This window comes from Denticeps clupeoides, chromosome 5 (genome assembly GCF_900700375.1).
Source record: "Denticeps clupeoides chromosome 5, fDenClu1.1, whole genome shotgun sequence".
Classification (NCBI taxonomy): Eukaryota; Metazoa; Chordata; class Actinopteri; order Clupeiformes; family Denticipitidae; genus Denticeps; species Denticeps clupeoides.
Genome location: NC_041711.1, coordinates 1,407,843 through 1,430,574, shown reverse-complemented (window position 1 = coordinate 1,430,574; position 22,732 = coordinate 1,407,843). Strand labels below are relative to the sequence as shown.

The 22,732-nt window shown below is 47.7% G+C and overlaps 2 protein-coding genes across 4 annotated transcripts; both read right to left on the bottom strand.

Annotated features, from left to right (window-relative positions):
* Nucleotides 1–1,629: 1,629 nt before the first annotated feature.
* On the bottom strand, nucleotides 1,630–9,012 carry LOC114791153 (solute carrier family 45 member 4-like). 3 transcript variants are annotated; one of them, XM_028981740.1, is made up of 8 exons: nucleotides 8,874–9,012; nucleotides 7,597–8,010; nucleotides 7,124–7,312; nucleotides 4,692–4,871; nucleotides 3,256–4,271; nucleotides 3,066–3,165; nucleotides 2,773–2,984; nucleotides 1,630–2,236 (listed from the first exon to the last, which is right to left on the bottom strand). In XM_028981740.1, the coding sequence occupies exons 2-8, from the start codon at nucleotides 7,844–7,846 to the stop codon at nucleotides 1,943–1,945; spliced, it is 2,241 nt and encodes a 746-aa protein (XP_028837573.1). In that variant the 5' UTR covers nucleotides 7,847–8,010; nucleotides 8,874–9,012; the 3' UTR covers nucleotides 1,630–1,942. The 3 variants fall into 3 exon arrangements, with proteins under 3 accessions (XP_028837573.1, XP_028837571.1, XP_028837572.1); XM_028981738.1 differs by having other exon boundaries at nucleotides 2,773–3,165; XM_028981739.1 differs by having other exon boundaries at nucleotides 1,630–2,167; nucleotides 2,773–3,165.
* A 1,398-nt stretch (nucleotides 9,013–10,410) lies between these two features.
* Nucleotides 10,411–19,091, bottom strand: LOC114790278 (diacylglycerol O-acyltransferase 1-like). Its single transcript, XM_028980195.1, has 17 exons — nucleotides 18,886–19,091; nucleotides 18,106–18,193; nucleotides 16,427–16,467; nucleotides 16,154–16,239; nucleotides 15,732–15,784; nucleotides 15,556–15,661; nucleotides 14,959–15,087; nucleotides 14,683–14,745; nucleotides 14,217–14,320; nucleotides 13,064–13,102; nucleotides 12,947–12,988; nucleotides 12,814–12,858; nucleotides 12,581–12,693; nucleotides 12,438–12,503; nucleotides 11,742–11,829; nucleotides 11,577–11,639; nucleotides 10,411–10,783 (listed from the first exon to the last, which is right to left on the bottom strand). The coding sequence occupies exons 1-17, from the start codon at nucleotides 18,993–18,995 to the stop codon at nucleotides 10,637–10,639; spliced, it is 1,383 nt and encodes a 460-aa protein (XP_028836028.1). The 5' UTR covers nucleotides 18,996–19,091; the 3' UTR covers nucleotides 10,411–10,636.
* Between the last annotated feature and the right edge of the window lie 3,641 nt (nucleotides 19,092–22,732).

The window sequence follows — 22,732 nt, the reverse complement described above, 5'->3', positions numbered from 1 at the left end:
TTCTTGATTTTTTTTTATTACTCAAAAGTTTTCATATATTTGCTTCGTATTTGGTAGAATTGCCTTTAAACTGAATGATTCGACTCACACGCTTTGGGTTTCCTTCCACAAGCTTCTCACAACAGTTTAACGGGATTATGGCCCATTCCTCCTGACAGAACTGGTTTGTTGGCCGTCTTGCTCTCACACGTCTTTTCAGCTCTGACCACAAATTTTCTATGGGATTAAGATCAGGGCTTTGTGGTGGCCACTCCAAAACATCGACGTTGTTCTCCTTAAGCCACTTTTTAAACAATTTGTCAGTTTGCTTGGGCTCATTGTCCATTTGGAAGACCTATTTGCGTCCAAGCTTTAACTTCCTGGCTGATGTGTTGAGATGCTGCTTTAACATACTGTTCTTCTTTCATGACTCCATCTAGTTTGTGACGTGCACCAGTCCCTCCTGCAGCAAAACACCCCACAACATGACGCTGCCACCTCCGTACTTCACGGTTGGGATGGTGTTCTCAGGCCTCCCCCGTTTCCTCCAAATATGACAATGTTTGGTCAGACAACAGGACATGTCTCCAGAAATTAGGGACTTTGTCCCTGTGTGTATTTGTGTAAAGTCAGTGTAATCTGGCTTTTTTAGTACAGGACTCGTTTCACTGTAGATAGTGATCCACTCAGACCAGCTTCAGCCAGCATCTTCTCAAGGTCTTTTTTTATGATCTGGCATTTATACGCACATTCCGCACCAGGACACGCTCATCTCTCGGACTCAGGAGCCGCCTCCTTCCTGAGCGGAATGGTGGCTGGACATTCCCATGTTGTTCATACTTGTGTATAACTGTTTAAGATGAACAGATGAACGTGGCACCTTCAGGCATCTGGAAGTTGTGGAGGTCCATAATTCTCTTCCTGATGTCTTTAGACTTTCCCATGGTGTCGTAAAGGAAGCAGTGTGTGGAGGTGTTCCTTTAAATACATCATCATTATTGGCTTCTCATCGCTTCTCTCTTCTATTACATGTCCATCACATTGGCTTTTGGCCAATTTGGCATTGGGCTTTCCCAAATAGTTTAAAGACGTAGTAACCGTAGTGTATGTGAACTTTTGACTTTGAAGAACGTAATAAAAAAATCTCAAAAAAATTCTCACACATTATTTTGACATTTAGCAAATAGAAATGATTTTGGGAATTGGAACGGGCCTAAAACTGAAAGGGTTTTGCATGATTTCATTTTCAAGATAAAAAAAAAAAAAAAAGTTAGCGCAGCTATTAGAAAGCAGTGATGTACCACTTACGGTGCATGACCTTCTATGAACAAGAACTGTGGTCTCTTCGTATTTTAACTGCTGTCAGTTAAACAGCCTTTTTAGAGTCAGGGAAGACTGACTATAAATTCATACCGTTTTTTTATATTTAAACCATCAAAATAAATGATGCTCTCTCCAAGTGTGTCAATTCATATTTGATTTAGAGAATTGATGGTCTGAAGCCACTGTTGAAAGTTAGACCTGGATTTGAGGAACAATTGCATTGAGTTGCGGAATAAACTGTCCTGGGTGAGAATGAAAAAACACACAACTGGTGGAAAGATTTAAAAAAAAAGAAATGTAAACACATAAAAATGTGAACACGTCAGCATTTTAAAGTATCAGATCATTGAAAATGAAGCAGTAACCGAAACAGGTACCAAAAGCAGCCATCACACATTCATGTAGAAAATGGAACGAAGCAGGCGGCCCACAAACACGGAACAGGAAGTTCCACAGGCCTCAGCAGCCATTAAACCACCTGGGATCAGGTGTGGGTGTAACTTCAGCCCGATCACAGCTTTATCCTGAACACCGAGCGAGCTGAACGTTTTATTTGAATGAAAACAGAACCACACGATTCATGACTCTGATTCATACATAGCTGTGTAACCGGATTCAATGCCTTCTGGGAACAGTAGATTCATGTGCATGACTCCATCAGTTGTCCACGAGGGGGCGTGTCTTCCTCCTCTTCCTCATCGTCATCCTCCTCCTCATCTGGGTCAGGGTAGATCACCAGGAATGCCGCAGTCAGCAAGCCCAGGAAGGAGCCGCCCGATGCCACCACAGGTATGACTCTGACGGTGCCAACGGCGTCAACCACGGCGCCCAGCGCCGATGCCACCAGGATCTGAGAGATGTACACCTGGCAGGAAAGGATGGCGCAGTCAATGCCGAAGCCCCGCCTGGAGTTTCCTGGACTGTGCTCCACGTACTGCAGGATGGACAGAGAGGAGTCGGGTTCTAAAGTTCTGATAATCACATGATTCACCAGAATGGATCTAGTAGAGGTTTGAACCTTCACTGACATCACGATTCGATTTTTCTACTTTACAACTTTTAATACAACAGCGAGATGAGAGTTAAGGCCTTGTTCACACGGACATCTGAACCAGGCGGCTTGTCTCCAGGGGGGGACTGTCCCTGTAACTACTGATTGTAAGACGCTCTGGATAAGGACGTCTGGTAAATGCTGTAAATGTCAATGCAATCGAGCGCAACGACAAAGTGCACAAAAAAGGCCAATGGCGTTCAGAGGGCGTTCGTTCAAACGTCCGTGTGGACGAGGCCGTACTCCAGCCCAGATCAGGCCGCCACAGTCACTACCGGCACTACGTCTTAACTAGAACACCACCAGACAACGTCATTACGGATAAAAAAAACGCTCACGTTCTGCACGCCTTCGTCACGATGCATCGATTACGAGATTCATTTCAACACAGACCAACATTAAGCACGTTTTACACTGACCTCCTTAATCTCATGGTACTGTCCTAGTAACGCGTATGGGCAGTACGAGATGCTCATGGAAATGATTCCCATGGTGCTTATCATCACCATGGCAACGTAGACATTTGGAATCGATGCCATGACGGCGGTTCCCACGGCGAAGCTTAAGGTGCCCAGCATGTAGATGACCCTGATGCTGAGGTCGTAGTTGTCCAGGTACTTCTGTAGGACAGCTGCGATGGACATGTAAGAGAAGAGAGAAGCGATGAGAAGTTCTTCCGCGGTCAGCAGGAGGCGGTGGGGCCTCGCGGTACCTGAGCAGACGGCGGCCATCGCGGCGTAAATCACCAGCCCCCAGCAGCCCATCTGGACGCCACGGTTGTAGTTCTGCAGGGCTGTCGAGTTTCCAGCAGCCTGACCAGAAAGAGAAAAACACACACACATGGAACATGGTCCTAACCGGTTCTAGAACCCTGGAAAAACCGCCCTGCTTGTCTGATTTACCGTGGGGTCCCCATCATAGATGACTTGTCCCATGAAATCAGTGTAGAAGACGGCCTGGGCGATGATGGAGAACCAGGTGAGGAGGTGGCATAGGCAGAGGCGCAGCAGCTGTGGTGGCATCTTCAGCATGGACAGCCACAGAAGCTTGACCGTGGTCCCCGTGTCTTCGTCCTCGCTCTCCTCGTCCTCTTTGCATTTGGGCTGCGCCCCACCGGTCCTCCCAAACCGACGCCGGACCCGCTGGGTCAGCTTGTCCAGGTCACTCAGGCTGCGTGAGGACGTGATGGCCGAATTCAGTCGGGCGGGGCCGGTGTGGGCACGGGGGCGGCGGGGCCGCTGGAAGCCCACCCGCCCATGGTAAGCGAAGGTGAAGGATGGTTGTCTGTAGAAGGACGGGTGGCGCCTCCGTCCGGTCGGGCTGTGGAACTGACGCACGCCCGGCTTGATGACACCATTATCTGGGGTCTGGGAGCTGAAGGCAGTCAGCGCTCCATTGGCTGGTTTATTGGCTTCGGAGGCCACGCCCTCAGAGCTGATTGGCTCCCACTGCAGCAGAGAGGTCTGATTGTCTGATTGACGGTAAAGCTCAGGGTCGCCCTCCGGCAGGTAGAGGGTGCTGGAGCCCAGGTCCAGGCCCAGGTGCAGGTCCAGGTCCAGGTCAAGCTCAATGGTGGCGTCTGGCATGGCCAGCACAGAGTCGCTCTTACTGCGCACCATGTCCATGAAATCCATCTCCGCGTGCTCCGCCTCCTCCTCCCTTATGAGGTACAGCTCCGTCAGAGGCCGGGACGCTGGGGCCACGGAGAGATCGTCCCCATCCTCCTCCTCCAGACCACCTGACCGGCAGGGAGAGAAGGATTCCTCCTTAATGCTGAAGAGGTGTAGCGCTACGGCGATGATGAAGACAATGGAAGCGAAGAAGAACAGGACCTGCTGCTGCGTATGGAAGACCTGTCCAAGAGCAGTGTTGGTCCAGTCCAGACCGCTCAGCATATAGCCAAGAGCACCACCCAAACCTGGCAACAAACACGTTACATAAATTATAGGATTACCCTGCAGAGGGCAGTCAGGACTGCTGAGAGAATCCACTCTGGACCCCTCTCACCCAGCACACCGCCATCTGGTCAACCCTACAAGGCGCTTAGCACCAAAATGACCAGACACGGGAACAGTTTCTTCCCCCAGGCAGTCCATGTCATGAACAATTACCAATACACGTGGTACAAGCAACGCTAAAATACATTATTTATTAACACACACACTTCATTTCATATTTGCACATATCACCATACCTGTACAAACACATCATACCTGGTCATACCTGAATATCTTGGGTGAGACAAAAGTTACACCGCCCCCTACAGGCCTGGCATACATACTACAGCGCATTCTTTCACCAATGTGTGAATATTCCGTGAGAGCCAGAGATCAAGTACCTGCTGAAAAGGCATGGACATTAAGGGCCATGTCCTGTTCTTCACTGTCAGCCACATCAAGCAGATAAGCCCTGATTGGACCCTCGGATGCATCAGCGCTGAAGTCCAGCACAACAACACCCACTACAGTCAGCACAATTCCGATTGGCTGGTTTCCGGTCACATCTCCAATACTCAGACCTGAAAAAGAAAAATGTATGTACTTGTTTATTCATTTCCCATACTGGGCCTGAGGAACCAGGTGGTTCTGTTCTGGCACGGCAGAATTTATTTAGATCTCATCTTTTATAAAAATGTATACATGTATACATCACTTATATACACTTGTTATGAATAACTGAGTTCAATGACTCAAATTCCCATTCATAGATTAAGACTAGTCCTAGACTAAAAGTCATTTTGCACGCAGAAGTTCTCTTTCAGTCTAGGACTAGGCTTAATCCATGAAACCGAAACTAACCCAGTGAACCCAACAAACAGGAAGATGCAGAGTTCCTCTCTCTGCAATCAGCACTTTCTTGGAAGCCAGAAGATGCACATGAAGTCACATGAGTGAAGAAAATTGTGAAGTCATGTGGTCAGGAAGGCAAAGAAATGCACCAGCTACATTCCCAAGGATACTCACAACAAAGGAATCGCAAAACCTTCCGATCAATCTGCTGCCGAGGTGTTCCTGCCTGGTGTTTGGATATCACCGATCCCGAGTACCGACTTATGTGTACAACGTACGCTCGGTCCAGTGTGAACTTTGACTATTTTGAAGTTTAAACTGCTGGATATCTATCGATCTATGTACTAATATTTAAATAAACTGTCTTAGTGCAATATAACATTTATGCAAATACACAGATACCCTGCAACCGTGTTGCAGGTCTCATTTGTTAACTCGCTTACCGGGCCGGCTTTATAATAAAGTCGGTTTCCGTCTCGGCTTTATTATTAAGCCGCTTACCGGGCCGGCTTTATTATAAAGTCGCTTTCCGAACCGGCTTTATTATAAAGTCGCTTTCCGGAACGGCTTTATTATTAACTCGCTTACCGGGCCAGCTTTATTATTCGTTATTAACTCGCTTACCGCGTCGGCTTTATTATTAAGCCGCTTTCCAGGCCGGCTTTATTATTAACTCGCTTTACGGCCCGGCTTTATTACTTAGCCGCTTTACGGCCCGGCATTATTACTTAGCCGCTTTACGGCCCGGCATTATTACTTAGCCGCTTTACGGCCCGGCTTTATTACTTAGCCGCTTTACGGCCCGGCTTTATTATTAACTCGCTTACCGGGCCGGCTTTATTATTAACTCGCTTACCGGACCGGCTTTATTATAAAGCCGCTTTCCGGACCGGCTTTATTATTAACTCGCTTACCGAACCGGCTTTATTATAAAGTCGCTTTCTGGAACGGCTTTATTATAAAGTCGCTTTCTGAACCGGCTTTATTATAAAGTCGCTTTCCGGAACGGCTTTATCATTAACTCGCTTTCCGGAACGGCTTTATTATTCGTTATTAACTCACTTACCGCGTCGGCTTTATTATTAAGCCGCTTTCCAGGCCAGCTTTATTATTAACTCGCTTTCCGGCCCGGCTTTATTATTAAGCCACTTTACGGTCTGGCTTTATTACTAAGACGTTTTCCGGCCCGGCTTTATTACTTAGCCAGTTACCACGCCGACTTTATTGCTAAGCCGCTTTACGGCCCGGCTTTATTACTTAGCCACTTTACGGCCCGGCTTTATTACTTAGCCACTTTACGGCCCGGCTTTATTTCTAAGCCGCTTTACGGCCCGGCTTTATTTCTAAGCCGCTTTACGGCCCGGCTTTATTATTAACTTGCTTACCGAGCCGGCTTTATAATAAATTCGCTTACCGAACCGGCTTTATTATAAAGTCGCTTTCTGGAACGGCTTTATTATAAAGTCGCTTTCTGAACCGGCTTTATTATAAAGTCGCTTTCCGGAACGGCTTTATCATTAACTCGCTTTCCGGAACGGCTTTATTATTCGTTATTAACTCACTTACCGCGTCGGCTTTATTATTAAGCCGCTTTCCAGGCCAGCTTTATTATTAACTCGCTTTCCGGCCCGGCTTTATTATTAAGCCACTTTACGGTCTGGCTTTATTACTAAGACGTTTTCCGGCCCGGCTTTATTACTTAGCCAGTTACCACGCCGACTTTATTGCTAAGCCGCTTTACGGCCCGGCTTTATTACTTAGCCACTTTACGGCCCGGCTTTATTACTTAGCCACTTTACGGCCCGGCTTTATTTCTAAGCCGCTTTACGGCCCGGCTTTATTTCTAAGCCGCTTTACGGCCCGGCTTTATTATTAACTTGCTTACCGAGCCGGCTTTATAATAAATTCGCTTACCGGGCCGGCTTTATTATTAAGCCGCTTTCCGGCCCGGCTTTATTATTAGGAGCACCAGAAGTCTCACCGATCAGGGATCCGTTGAGGAACAGCGTGATGCCGAGCAGCACCCCCACACACAACATCAGGATGAAGGGACGCCTCCTCCCCCAGCGCAGCCTGCACCGGTCGCTGGCCGAGCCAATCAGGGGTGTGAAGATGAGGCCCAGTATGGGACTGAGGAACCAGGTGAGACTGTAGTACTGTTCTGGCAGACCTGCAGGAGCACACCAGAACCACCACAGAGATCAGGGCAGATCATATATTCTATTGACGGCTCAGATATATATTTATATCATCCTCACTCTCATTAACACCGGCATCTCCAGCAGTAAGTGGAGTGAAAATGTCGGCAGATCTCTTCATCACGTGTTAAAACGGCGGAACCCGCACTCCGGTAGAGATGCTGAGTTATGGGGTTTTCCAAGTGGGAAGAAGTGCTCAAAACCACACTTCCTGTAACATGTGAATGATGAGGAAGCGCGACTGTGAGTCTCCTACCTATCAGCAGAAGGACGGGCGTGACCAGGGCGGTCTCCATGGCGTAGCAGAACTCCCTCCCGAACATCACCGCGCCGTGCATCACCCACCTCTGCAGCGGGACGTGCTGGGTGTGGTCCGAGGTGGAGGAGCCGTCCTGGCTGGCCGGGTCTCGTGCACCCGCAGCTCCGCTCGGACATTTGGCCGCAGCGGTGGCGTTGGACATGTCCTGCATTTGGATGGCATCAGAGTGACCGTTTTGAGGGGCCATAGCTTTCTGTTGTTCTGCCAGTTTCGCCTCCTGGGATCAAACCGTCCGAGACAAGCGTCCACAGTTGTCCTGCATGCCGGTGGTTGCCGTCCACCGCGCCGCCATGTCCTGGGAACGGCGTGGAGCAGCAGGCGGCTCCTCGCTGGGAGTCAAACATTAACCGTCTGGGGTGAAAAGTTTACAGGGAGAAACGTTACGTCACACACGCCGGACCTGCCGTCATCAAACATCTACCAGTCAGCGCCGGCGGTGGAGGCGAGGAACACGAGCGGCAGAACAGCACAGTGCCCGCCCACACAAACACACACACACACACACACGTCATAAAACGAGCATTCACAAAATGTTCCTTTTTATGAATGAAAAAAGTATAAAACAGTTAACCGAACAAGCCTCCCTCTTGTTAACATAAATGAAGTTAAGGACTAGACCTCTTTTTATGCTCATTCTATCATTTCTGTTTCTCATCCTATTGAAGTTACTGTTTCATTTGACTATGCAGGTGTCCATGTAAGCTCTTTATACACTCGGACACACGCGTTTTTATTTACGCCATTTACCAGGCGCCCTTATCCAGTCAGTAGTGACAGGGACAGTCCCCCCCCTGGAGACACTCAGGGTTAAGGGTCCTGCTCAGGGACACGATGGTAGTAGGCAGGGTTTGAACCTGGGACTTTGCTCTGTGTCACCCACTAGGCTACTACCACACCTATACACACACACAAGTCATAAAATAAGGGCTTCAAAAGTCATTCTGAACAATGACAGCGCGTTGCACAACCCCACCTGCTCAGCAGGTTCTGGGGTTCCAACATCAGAACATGTTCTTCACCCTCCTGAAAAACCTGTAGCAGAGGGGTGGCGTGAAGATCCCACACAGTACCAATCAAACATCCATCCATCCATCCATCCATCCATTCATCTACCAACCACGACACACACGCTCCACCTCCAGCCACCCAAACGACCCCTTCCGGGTCACAGGACCCCAGAGCCCGAGGTCGAGACGCGAGTAAGCCGGTTTTACCGTCGCAGTCCGGCTCGGCTCGGCTCTCCGCCGGTTGTTCGGTGCCGCCGCGCCGCGGAGTGGAGCGGAGACGAGCGACCGGGTTGCCAGGTGCGGACCAGCGACGGAGGCGCATCCCGGTCACTTGGAATGGCGTGACGTCACCCGCCGCCGAACGGAATTGTGGGTCCGTCTTGGACAGTTGCAGAATTTTAATATTAATGTTTTTTGAATATCGTGTTGTCATGAAGGGCGATAATACATAACTGCGTAAATTAGTCACAGGAGTAGACGCTCCGGGTTTAAAGTATTTATTTGAACTATTTTTTTCTCTCTCTTTTACATAATCAATTTTATAAATAGACCTGTTTTTTAATCGTATATTTCTTAACCTACTTTTAGTTACTCGTGAGAAGTTCACACGCCACACATGCCCTTTCTCACGCTTATAAAGGATTCTCTTTACTGTTTCATTTCGTGTTGAGAGTTGTTCAAGAGAATTATCTTTACTTAAGTTTTAGTAATTTAGAACATCAATTCCGGGTCACCTGCGCCTCTAACATTTACACTTTATGAGCATTCATAATCAGCAGACCATAAGTCGCTCAAACCATTACATTTACCGCACAGAAATTGAATTGACACATTACCGTAAGTCTTGAACCGTCTGCGGCATCTGAAAGCGTCTAGTGATATTCGCGTCATTACGGTAATCCATCGCCGACGTCACTGCAGCCGCGGGAATTCGAAGGCTGGTTCCCGGAAGAGGAAGCGAGTGAGGCGGAGCTGTCAGAATGCCCCTTTCGGGTCCTTTTAAGCGGCATTTTCTGTTGTTATTGATCTTTATTGGTTGTGTCGCGTCAGCACAGGTCGCTCAGTGGCAGGCCAGGATGATACCGTCCCCCCAGACCGTAAAGAACTGCCGGTGTTCAACCCCCTGCCACAGACGCACAATCTCCTGGTGAGAATTTCTCAAAAAAAAAAAAAATGTCGGCCTGTGTTTACAACTTGAGAGGAGCTGCATTCTGGAGTTCCATCAGGGGCTAAAAGTGCCTGAACTTCTCTGAACTACATGGCCAGACTTTTAAAAGTAAAAAAGCCGATGTGAACTTAAAAGGAAAAAAAAAATACATTGCACTATTCTTAAAACTGGTTTGTATTAATGTGTCTTAAAATGCAAATAACAAGCAAACATGAATTTACCTGCATAGTAAAGCCTATTAAGTAGTAGTAATAATAATAATGAAATGTAATATCAGGCCACTGCGGCGGACCAGCCTCCTTCCCCCCAAACAGAACCAATAATCTCAGTGAAAACATGTTCATGACACATTTTTCTTGCAAGAAAACAGCATAAACACGGCGTTCAGTCCACCACAACACCGTTTTTTTTTTTTACGGCATCAAGTGTCACCCAGGACGGTGGCTTGCCCCCCCCATGTCCATAATGAAAGTAGAAATGTGGAGTGGAAAATAACTGTCTCTCAGTTGTCTGGGAGATGCTGGGGAGGGAGACACTCACACACACACACACACACACACACACGAACGGTTTAGATGTTGGGAAGTCACATCATGTGGATTTTACTGTACAAACAGTAACAGCACAGCTGATTAAAACCACACTGTGAGATCAGGTGGGATGGCAGGACATCACTACAAACAACAGCATTCATCTGTAAAAAAATGACAAAATATACCGAAACAGAAGCTAAATTCCCTTAAAAAGACGTAGCAGCTGCTGCAGCTTAATGCCCCATGAATGGAGAGTAAAAAGTCCTCAATCACACATCCCCTCCGCAGTTCAGGATGTAGTAGTCGTGGACGTACATCATCACAGCGATGGGCTGTCCAATGATGAGGGACATCCACACCGCCGCGTTTCCATAGTTACCCCTGAGAAATCGCGCCACCAACCAGGCAAGAGGCAGCTGTCCAACACACACACACACACATGAAGGATTTAGCCGCTGGGTGTGTGTTAGGGCTAAGCAATTGTATGGTTAGTATATTAGTAATTGTGCTAAAATTCAGGTTGATGATCAACACGTGGCAGGAATTTACACAACTGCCAGTCAGTCAAACTTTTCCTGCACCACATACAGTGCAGGTCAAAAGTGTGGACACCTTCTCATTCAATGTGTTTTCTATATTTTCATGACCATTTACGTTGGTAAATCCTCACTGAAGGCATCAAAACTATGAATGAACACATGTGGAGTTCTGTACTTAACAAAAAAAGGTGAAATAACTGAAAACATGTTTTATATTCTAGTTTCTTTGCTCTGGTTACTGCTTTACACACTCTTGGCATTCTCTCGATGAGCTTCAAGAGGTCGTCACCTGAAATGCTTCTCCAACAGTCTTGAAGGAGTTCCCAGAGGTGTTTAGCACTTGTTGGGGTCCAGCTCACCCCAAACCATCTGGATTGGGTTCAGGTCCGGTGACTGTGGAGGTCAGGTCTCCACTTTTTGTTAAGTACATAACTCCACATGTGTTCATTCATAGTTTTGATGCCTTCAGTGAGAATCTACAAACGTAAATGGTCATGAAAATAAAGAAAACACGTTGAATGCGTTTGGCCTGTACTGTACATGTCATTGCGTCACCTCATGTCAATGCTCAAGGGTGGTCGTGTCTGCAGAGTATGGAGCCCTGGAGCAGCACCAAGTTATTATTTTAAGCAAAATGCTAATAAAATATCTCTGTGGCATATGAACTCACCTGTGCCATCATACCCATAAATGCCCAAAGTCTGAACATCCTCAGGGGCACACTCACCAGGTACTGCAAAAAAACAGACCTTAAATACACAGCTACACCACATACACACACACAGTGCAAAGACCGGTGACTGGTTAGTGGCGCGTTCTGCTGGGAGCAGCTCACCTCGTGGAAGAACGCGGAGAGGAGGAACACAGCAGCCTGGCTGAGCCATTTATTCAGGCCCCTCCTCAGCAGAGGCTTGTAGAAGTGGCTTCAGATAAAGCAGACGGACACAGACACTGAACACCACAGCTGTATTGAAGAATCTTTTTTTTTTTTTGCCATGCATCTCAATTCAGGCCGGTAGTGGCCTAGTGGGAAACACACTCGCCTATGAACCAGAAGACCCAGGTTCAAACCCCACTTACTACCATCGTGTCCCTGAGCAGGACACTTAACCCTGAGTGTCTCCAGACTGTCCCTGTAACTACTGATTGTAAGACCGTCTGGTAAATGCCAGAAATGTAAATCTATGTGGGAAATGCAGCATTAGACATCACTTTGTCTCATCACTTGAGCCCTCAACACTGTGTCCTTGTTGCAGTGTTGCCAGACAGAAATAACGGTCACCCCAAAAAATCTCTTGATCTATAAACCGAGTAGATGTAGACTGAGGTCCCCTTGATGAAGGTCCCGTCCCCACACATTGCTCCGCAGGTGCCTGTTACGGTGCCCACTGCTCACCAAGGGTGATGGTTAAATACAGAGGACACGTTCCACCGTGTCACCGTGAGCTGCGCTGCAGCGTCTCACAATGACAATCACTTCACATTCACTTTATACCAGATCCCTTCAGCAGCTGCTGACCCGCCCGCTCACCGAAGACACCACTTGTGGACGGGGATGTTCCAGTTCTGCCAGAAGTAGGTGACCGTCTCAGAGTTCCTGGAGAGAACATCAGATGAACACACAGGAAGTAAAAAAAAACATGTCCTGAGGCGTGTCATGGAGGTTCCACGTACCACCAGTCTCTGTAGAACTCCCGATCCCCAAAACGCAGCAGCTCTGCCACCAAGTTCATGGACGAGTGGAAGAACCAGTAGAAGAAGATGAGCCAGATGAAGTGGTTGGGAACCTGGATGAGAGACAGAGAACATCCTCAATCGTCCATCAGTACAACCAACAGATCCTCAAGCTCCGGGCTGTTCTGTCTGTTTGGGTCTATAGAGCAGAACCAGCGAGGGCTCATACGTACAGCCAATCGTAGAAGGTGCTCCACCATTCTGGAAAAGTCCATTTCCTGCAGAACAAAGGAAAGACTGAGGTTGAGTTCCAGGCAGACGGCCTGCAGGAGAACCGCTCACCAGTGCTGACCTCAGGTAGCGTACCTCAAACGGCTTCATTGAGCTCCGTATGACTGGAACCATCCACTGCAACACAATGATCTCAGCAATGAGGGACGTCAGGTGACCCTCAGATCATCATTTACTGACCCCCCCACTTACCTGCTGAATCAAGCCCACCAGCAACTGCGTCAGCAGGAGCTGCAACAAGAGAACAGAACAGGTGGAGAGAGTTGGAGTCAGAAGCTCTACTCAAGACTTCGAGACTTTTTATTGCCATTGTACAGTTGCATGGATGGCAAATTTAGCTAGCAAGGCCACAAAGGTGCAAGGAAAGTGACAAGTGACAGAGATGACAGCACCAACGGCATCGGTGAGAATATGTGAAAGTCTCGGTTAGGTTGGCGAGTGCACATTTGCCAAGGTGTTGGGATGACTGTGTGGAAGACGTGTGCACACACATGCTCGCACCCTCACACACCAAGCAGCGAGGAGGTCGATTAAAGGAGTGATGTCAGTGATCAGGCCCATTAAGAGTTCTGGTAGAAGATATTATTCAGTCTGTCTTGCACCTGATTGTTCTGAACCTTTTCTCCAGGGGGCAGTATGCCGAATAGCTGGTGGTTAGGATGTAGGACAGACAGATAGAGCTGGTCATGGCTGGTCCAGGGAGGGACACAGTCTCTGCTGTTCTGGAGCCTCTGGAGTCTCTTCTTATCGGCTTCTGTACAACCAGCACACCACACAGTGGTGGCGTGCACCACACTTTCAATCGTGGCTTGACAGAAGCTGCTATAATGTTCTGAGCCTTTATCAGTGGTCAGTTTCTGCTAATCTCCAATAAAAAAAGCTCACTACACCATGGCTTCTGGCTTTTTAGGCAAAATGAAATGAAAGTTTAGCATTTTATAAGTAGCCTAGTGGACAACACACTCGCCTGTGAACCAGAAGACCCAGGTTCAAACCCCACTTTCCTACCAACGTGTCCCTGAGCAAGACACATAACCCTGAGTGTCTCCTTACCCACTTACCACTTTTCTGATAAATGCTGTAAATGTAAGTGTATAATTTCCCACCACTGTCAGAGTGAAGCTGACTGGCCTGCTGCTCTGTGCAATAACTCACTCATTAACTCTTACATAATGTGCAAAGCCTTAGCAATCACTACATACTTATTTTTAGTGCTTCATAAATGTATGTCTGTCTCTCGTCTCTCTGTGCACTTGTTGTATGTACACTGTGTGTCTTCCGCTCTGTGCAGTTGTAGCATAAGCAATTTCCTTTTCTGATTCTGATTTCTGACGATTGCTCTCACCATTTCAAACAGCCTCCTGAGCAGGAAGCCCAGGCGGATTCGAGCCGAGCGGGGGAAGTTGAGCTCGTAGCACAGTGTCGGGGCAAAGACGAAATAATACAGATCTGAAAGAGGACAGGCACATCAATCATGAAAACAAACTTTTGTTCAAAAGCTCAGGGCCGTTTCAAAATGTCCTTGTTTTTTAAAATCATTTCTAATAATGATACTACTACTAATAATGAATAAAGCTTTTAAAGTGACAGAAACTCAAGCCGCTCTACATTCATGCATTTCCAGCCGCTGGCATCATTTACAACACAAATGACGTTGTTTTAGTGGACAACGCTATTTCTAAATGACGCTGAACTGAGGTGTAAAGTATAGTGGCTAGATGGTGTGATATGCTTCACGAGCTTTATGGTGTCCAAAAAGGAGTCCCCCGCTGACTTCCCGTGGACAGGCCTGAGAGGTTTGCATCGTTCACCTTTGACCGTGAGGTTTCCCGGGTAGGAGACGGTCTGTTTTCCGTTAGACGGGGCTGACGGACCTGCAGAGGAGCAAACGTCACTGTCCAACAGACTGTTACTGTCTCACTCCTCGCAACAGACTAAAAAATCACAAAGGCACAACACAGCGTTCTGAAAAGCAGCCAGGAGAGAAGAACCCGCCCGACCAGTGAGTGGAAAAGTCCGGAAGGGGACAGCTGCTGGACCAGAGAGACAGACGAAGGAGGAACGAGAGCGCGGTGACGATGACTTACAGGACAGCGAGCGCCGCAGGTTCCTAACGAAGACCTGGTCCCTCTCCCTGCACCACTTATTCACGTCCTTGTAGGAGTAGAGCTTCAGGAGGACAATGGTGTAGGCAGAGAGAGCAAAGGCTCCGCCCACTGGCCAACAGACAAACAAACTGGATTTACACTTTTAGAATAACTCCACAAGGGCACCGATCTGCTTCACCAGGGTTGTTGTGTTAGGGACTAGAACCGTAGGAACCCAACGGTCCATTCAGCAGATCCAGGGGTTACAGTGAAACGGTGAATGTCTTCCTTCCACTGGTCACATGTGTGGTCCTGGCACCGGCCACCACAGCCATGTGCCAGAGGGGCGCGGTACACAGAAGCGTGGGTGTGTGTGCCAGTGCCCCCTGACCTTTTGCCGGGTGTAGGGGGGGGTTATCATGACTGTGACTGCTGACAGATGGTCCACCTCACCATCCCACGGTGGGAGAACATAAGAGGAAGAACCTTCCATTGGAGGGGGATGGGAGGGGGGCACAAATCTGGATGAGGAGGTGTGGGTGTGTGTGTGTCCGCTGCTCGGCTGTTGTGGAAGAATGGTGCGGAGGAGCAGCTCACCTGGAGTTACGGAAGGCAACAGCAGCACAGTCGCCACGGGGAAAACCAGGACGATTGACAGGTTGAGACAATGAATAAACAAACCCAACTTCTCACTAAAGGAGCCCTGAATGACAGAGGAGAGGAAATTACCACACACACACACGATTAAAAAAAGCACACATCCCGTCACTCACCTTCGCCAGCTGCCTCTCTGTGTACAGCGCCACCATGATGAACATGTTGGACACTGCAAGGGATGACAGCTTTAACCAAATGGCCTCTGCCTGGACTATGTCAGAATATGCATGTGTGTGTGCGCAGCTGAATCCAAAGGAGGAATTAAACTATTTAATTTGCAGCAATACTGAGAGTTACAAGAAATAAAATCCATAAAATTTTATTTGTCTCCTTACAAAAAATTAATCAGGCCAAATCAATGCATGTCAATGCATGCATCTCTCAACCTTTAGTCTGTATAAAAAGACAGTAATTTATAGAATATGAGGAAGGTAAAGAGGGCAAATGTTACCATAGCTGATGCACGGGCAGCTAAATCTCTTTATTTCCTCTAATGATCAGCAAAAAAACGGGACTTTCAGGAGTGAGAGATACACACCAATCACCAGGCACATGGCAGGCCACCTGTAAGGGTCCTTCAGGAACAGGGACACCACTTGGATGGGATCCACCAGAATTCCGTACCTTCAATAAAGAGGAGGAGGAGCTGAAATATTCAAAGCGCTGCTCCCCTCATTCTGCCCCCCATGCATTCTTCAGACATTTTGTCACATTGCCGAGACTCTGATGTCAGAGGTTCAGCGAACACGGAAAACTCAGAACTCCTTGCTGTTGTATGTGTGGTTTGATGATTTATTTATTAGCAGCTCACCTCAGCAGGTTCTCGAGGAACAGCCTTGTGTTGCTCAGCACCTGCGGGAGAGAAGATGTGGAAGAAGTGGTCAGAAGTTCCAACCTGGCAACGCAGCAGGACCTCGCCGTCAACCTTCTGAAATAAACATAGTCTCAGACTAAGCACGTAGTGGGACCCTCAACAGCTGACCTGAGGATCTCCCACCTGCTGGTGCTCTGCTCGAACCTCCTTATAGTCATATATAGCCAAGAACCTGAAAATGAATTCACTGCAGAACTCCAGCTCTCCTCACACACCTCCCCCTTCATTTCCTGAACACAAATTCAAACTCCATGATGAAGAAGTTGAGTGCCTGATGAGGTTCCACCTTTCCTGCAGTTGGAGGAGCCTCCATCCAAAAACACCAATCAACAGCACCCATTTACATCCAGACTCCAGTCCCTCATTACAATGAGGAATGAAGAACCGAGAGACACGGTTCTGTAGGAGGTCCGTCAGCTTCCTGTCTGTTGTCTGGAGGTACCGAGAGGAAAGATCCAGCTGTCCTAGTCACGCTGGGTTGCTCAGGGGATACTTCAACTCTGTCACCAGATAACTAACCTCCCGGTCCGTAGGCCAGAGGTTCGAACCTCTGGGGGCAGTGGTGGCCCAGCGGTTAAGGAGAGGTTGCCGGTTCGAATCACGGTCCGCCAAGGTCCCCACACACTGCTCCCCGGCGCCTGTCATGGTGCCCACTGCTCATCAAGGGTGATGGTTAAATACAGAGGACACGTTTCACTGTGTGCACCGTGTGCTGTGCTGCTGTGTATCACAATGACAATCACTTCACTTTATCACTTTTATCACTTTATGTCCTGGGCAGAGACGTCCAGGAGCTGATACACATGAGGCTGTGGTGGGAGCATTCAAGATGGTGGCATGTTGGAACATGCCAGCGGAGCTGAAGTATTTGTGCTTCAGTGTGCGCACACAATTATCATCGTGTTCCACAGCAGTCACATGACTTCAGGGAGAGGATTACGTAATCCTCAGGCATGATGACGCCATGACCGTGGCTGTTCCATCTTTGAAGCACCACGGGGGGTGCTCCAGGGCAGGGTGTGGACTTCTGCAGGAACCCAGAGTTTCATATCTCCAGCATGTCACAGTACATGAAGTGAGTTGCACATCTTGTCACATTCATGTCTTTGGAATGCTTGAATGGTGCAGCTTCATGCTGGCATTGTTCCTTTCTGCATTTTAATACCATTTTCTAGAGAACAAATAGTGATGGCTGAATATGAAATATATTCTGTAATTAATTCTTTATAGTAGATAAAAAAGTAATGTGGTAAAAATGCTTTTTAGAATACACGTACAATATTTCTTTAAATGCATGTGTAATGAATCATGATTTAATTTTCATTACTGTATTCTGCATATGTATCTAAATGAAACATCCCAGCCCCACCATCAGTTCAGTTCTGTTCTGAACCAGTGGAAGATGGGATGATTTGATTGATGATTTTATGAAGTTTAAGTTTCAGATCTAGGAGTTCTGGTCCCCAATATCCATGGTACAGTCCAGGTTCTGTGGTCCTGACCAGGTCAGAAACGAGTAATGCTGGACAGCAACAAAAAGGTCTTGACACAAAGAGTGTGTGTGTGTGTGTGTGTGTACGGGCGTGTATCTGCACCATGGACTGCTGCAAACTCACCAGCATGACCACGCACCAGTTGAGGATCCCTCGGTAGTTACTGAAGCTGCTGGCAGAACTGAGCAGGGACTCCTGCAGCCGGTGGCAGCTGAGCAGAGAAATGGCCAGATTAACGCCGCCCCCATGGGTGCCACCTTTCTACATTTCAACAGCTGGAAGACCTACCAAACTGTGTGAGAACACCTCTCAACCCTGCAGATTCTAAATCTGATTAAAAACGCTGCTTTTCTCCATAAATCTGGGCCAATTGTTCAAACAACTTCATTATCTGGACTTTACAGAAAATTCTGTCCGGTTCAGATGGATCCCTCAGCAATACCACTAACATGTTTTAATAGAATGAGACAGAAACATTTTCATAAAGTTTGTGTACGGATATATCATAAGGATGAAAGCTTCGTGTATTATTACCATTTTACTATTTTTTCAGTGCCACAGATGTTCAAAAATTGTACAAAATCTATATAAATTGCACATCATCAGCAAACTTTGGGATCAACCTTCAATATTTTACTGAATTTGGTGCCTGAAATTTGCAACCCCTTCTCGTGTTGCGATCAGGATTATCCTGATTTTGTTTCCACATGAAGGTTTGATCCAGATTTTCAAGATTCAATGGCATCTGGTATCCAGAACGCCTCTGGATAAGTTTGTGAACAACTGGGCCCAGGTCACCATTAACAGCCAGATCATGACTAAAATGTCTCGACAGGAGGCGGAATTGTCTCTACATAATGAATGATAGTAAAGGCAGGTCGTGTTCTGGAGACTGTGAATCACCTGAGTTTATTGGGGGTGCGGCCGCCCAGTCCCCCCTTCTCCCCGGCCGCCTCGTCGCTCCTCACCGCGCTGATGGTCGCCCGCCGGCGGCGGGTCGCGGGGGCAGCCATGCTTCACCGCGACATCGAGCTTCCCGAACTCGAACCAAGAACCGGCCACTTCACCGCTGCACACGTGTCCCGGATCCACGATCCAGTTCCGCATTTCCACAGGTCCAGCGGCCGGACCAATCAGAAGCGCGGGGGCGGAGTTTCCGAGCCGGGGGCGGAGCTCCGAGCGGTTACAATGTAGCGTGAGAGAGAGAGACGTCAACCCATCACCGGATATTACAATACTCATTTAAATATGAGGATAATTCAGAATCCACCAATTAACACACAAACATTGAAAAGCACGATTAAATCATGCAAAGAATGTTCCTGTGTTCTTAATTTCGCTGAGAGGGAGAGAGAGGGAAGAAGTCCTCCTTGTCCCGGGCAGCGGGTAGATAAAAAGACATTTTTCATGCGAGCTCATAACCACACGGGGCCTTTACACGACAGGCATTATAACGAATTGTCTGCTGGGCTCACGCTGAAAAATGCAGATGGTTTATGTAAATCAGTGTTATATCCATGTACACACACTGATGAAAGGAGCCAAATTTGTGATATGATTCAAGAGAAAAAAACATTATTCTTCCTGAACCCACCGGTACAAGCTAATCTAACTAATTTAGACCACGGTACAGCATTTACCAGACGTCCTTATTCAGAACAGCAGTTACAGGGACAGTCCCCCCCTGGAGACACTCAGGGTTAAGTGTCTTGCTCAGGGACATGATGTTAGTAAGTGGGGTTTGAACCTGGGTCTTCTGGTTCATAGGCGAGTGTGTTACCCGCTACTACCACCCTTTAAATATAATCCCGCCATGTCGCATTGGTTACGGTCACATGACCGTCTGCCGCTGAGGAACAGCTGGATCAGAGTCAGTAAAAAAGAAATACACTCTTCACAGGGCCACCAGTTCCTGAAGGAGTAAAACGGACCTCCATTTAAAACGGGCGTGGTAGGACGCACCCATCACCCGTTGCCCCGTCCCCTTTCTTAACCTCCACCCATCTCAGCATTTCTCTCGCTCATCCCGCCATCCTCCTCTCTCTCAGCTCAATGAAGATCCATTCTGGAGATGGATTCACGGCAGGCGGTGGGAGACAGGCTATCAGGGAGGACGGAGGAGGAGGACGTATGGGCAGGTGCTGCTGCTGCTCTGCTTCGTCCTTGGTGCTGTAATGAAGTTTTGGGGCGGAAATCATTCACTCTGGTATAGGGGGAAGAGGGACAGGGACAGGAAGGTCCCTCAATCACCAGACTGCCACGTTCGCTCAGGACCGCCCTGGGCCGAGAGGCCATTCGTCTCCGCGCGATGAGGTCACACTAATGGGCGTGTCACCGGGGCCTCCACTGTCAGCACTTCTGCGTGGGACTCAAGGACTCTGGCTGCTCTGTCCGCACCCACACTGCAGGAGTGCCACGCCCACAGCGGCAGTGTCCAGCTGGATCACTCAGTGGCGTCCTGAGCAGGAAGCGACAGAAGGAACAGAGAAGGACAAGTAAAGGGACATCTGTAACTCTGATACGGACACAACCGACGTGTTAATAAAACACTCTACTTTATCAATCTTCCGACCACTTCAGTACAGTGGTGCAGTGGTGGCTGAGCGGGTAAGGAACCAAACCACCAACATGCCACTGAGGTCCCCTTGACCGAAGCATTGTCCAGAACGAGGAAGTAGGGAGTCTGTGAGCTGTGTCAACCATGACTTTCAGAACTTTCATATTCGTTACAGTTCTTCTGGGCGTCAGAAATAATTTCACACCAACAAAAAGGGTGCTGGGTGGGTATTCAGTTCTTGCAGCGAGCGAGATTATTCTCCCAGCAGGTGGAGCTGTTGAGCACCGCCACGGACTGGCCCAGGGAGCTGAAATCATCTCTCGAACCGTGGTCTACGGACCTGGCAAGGCGTTTTCATGCTGGCTGATCGGCATTAATGACACATATTCCTCAGCCTTTATGCGCATGTCGAATTCAGAATATACACTGGGGACCCAGTAGAGAGAGAGAGAGAGAGAGAGAGGTGTTTATGTTGGTATGACTGGTGGGCGTGTCTTTAATGAACATCCTGCTGGGTGAAGGACCACGCAGGTGGGTGCAGCTGACTCACCGTTGCCGTTTTTATAAAATCTGACTGGGCTGATCTCAGATCAGCACACGGCGAAGGCCCTCAGGTTGCTGAGTCAGATGCAGGAGAAGCTCACGAATGGGAAACACAAGCATGGAAATGATTCCTTTTTGGAGTCCGAGCTGCAGACTGAAGGTCGCGTTCGAGCATCGGGGACAGTGTTGGGTGTCTGAGACCTGTGGTATGGGAAGAGTTGAAGAGTTCTTAATCATGTTGTTTGCACTAGACCCATCAGCTTAGACCCATCAGCAGGAGGGGAGAGAATCCATAAATGATCTGGAAGTTCAGACGCTTTCATGCGTCTCCTCGCCAGCCGGATTGTTTCTGTGTAAAAGCTTGAAAGGACGTTTGGCCGTTTACCTCGCTGGCGTCTCATTTAAATCCACCTGAGCTGGAACAGTCGTCTACGATTCTGCACTTTTAATCACTGCGGAATTCCTTTCTAGACAGACTGCAGCAATTAAGCGGCTCAGTTTCCAAACTCACACTGCAGCGAGCTGAGTTGCATTCTGTTCTTCAGACCAGTTTCTGCATTGTTAGCCATTTTCCTCACTGCTGCTCACAGTTTTACACTAATTGCTGCGTTAGTCAGACTAAATACATATCTTTACTTTACTTTACTTTACTTTACTTTATTTTATTTTGCAGATGCTTTTATCCAAAGCGACTTACAGGAGGAAGACACCAGCAACATATCTAGATAATGTGACTGATAGGTGAGATTATTGACTCTTCATTTGTTCTTTGTACATAATAGGTCAACCAGAAAAGGCGAGACAATGACAAACAAGTAAAAGAGAAGTCGGACATGCACCATATATCATACACCATACATCATACACCATACACCATACATCATACACATACACCATACACCATACACCATACCCCATACATCATACACCATACATCATACACATACACCATACACCATACCCCATACATCATACACATACACCATACATCATACATCATACATCATACACCATACCCCATACATCATACACCATACACCATACATCATACACCATACACCATACATCATACATCATACATCATACACCATACACCATACATCATACACCATACACCATACATCATACATCATACACCATACATCATACACCATACACCATACACCATACCCATACACATACACCATACATCATACACCATACACCATACACCATACATCATACATCATACATCATACACCATACACCATACATCATACACCATACACCATACATCATACATCATACACCATACATCATACACCATACACCATACACCATACACCATACACATACACCATACATCATACACCATACACCATACACCATACACCATACATCATACACATACACCATACACCATACACATACATCATACACCATACACATACACCATACATCATACACATACACCATACATCATACACCATACATCATACATCATACATCATACATCATACATCATACACCATACCCCATACCCCATACATCATACACCATACACATACGATTTCCTGCAGTGCATGTATACTGGGACAAGGGCGTTAGTTCATTCTGAAGCACACGGTATACACACAACAAAATGTGTCCTTTAACCCATCACCCTTATTG

Bases quoted from the DNA above. Each gene is read 5' to 3' on its own strand.
- LOC114791153 (XM_028981738.1), bottom strand. From the start codon at position 7,846: ATGGCCCCTCAAAACGGTCACTCTGATGCCATCCAAATGCAGGACATG. The intron at 4,872-7,123 runs GTGAGACTTCTG...TTTCTTTTTCAG, and splicing joins CCTCAACGGATCCCTGATCG to GTCTGAGTATTGGAGATGTG. The intron at 2,237-2,772 runs GTCAGTGTAAAA...TCCATCCTGCAG, and splicing joins AGTACCATGAGATTAAGGAG to TACGTGGAGCACAGTCCAGG.
- LOC114790278 (XM_028980195.1), bottom strand. From the start codon at position 18,995: ATGGCTGCCCCCGCGACCCGCCGCCGGCGGGCGACCATCAGCGCGGTG. The intron at 13,103-14,216 runs GTGAGAGCAATC...CTCTTGTTGCAG, and splicing joins TCAGGAGGCTGTTTGAAATG to CTCCTGCTGACGCAGTTGCT. The intron at 12,859-12,946 runs GTACGCTACCTG...TTTGTTCTGCAG, and splicing joins GCTCAATGAAGCCGTTTGAG to GAAATGGACTTTTCCAGAAT.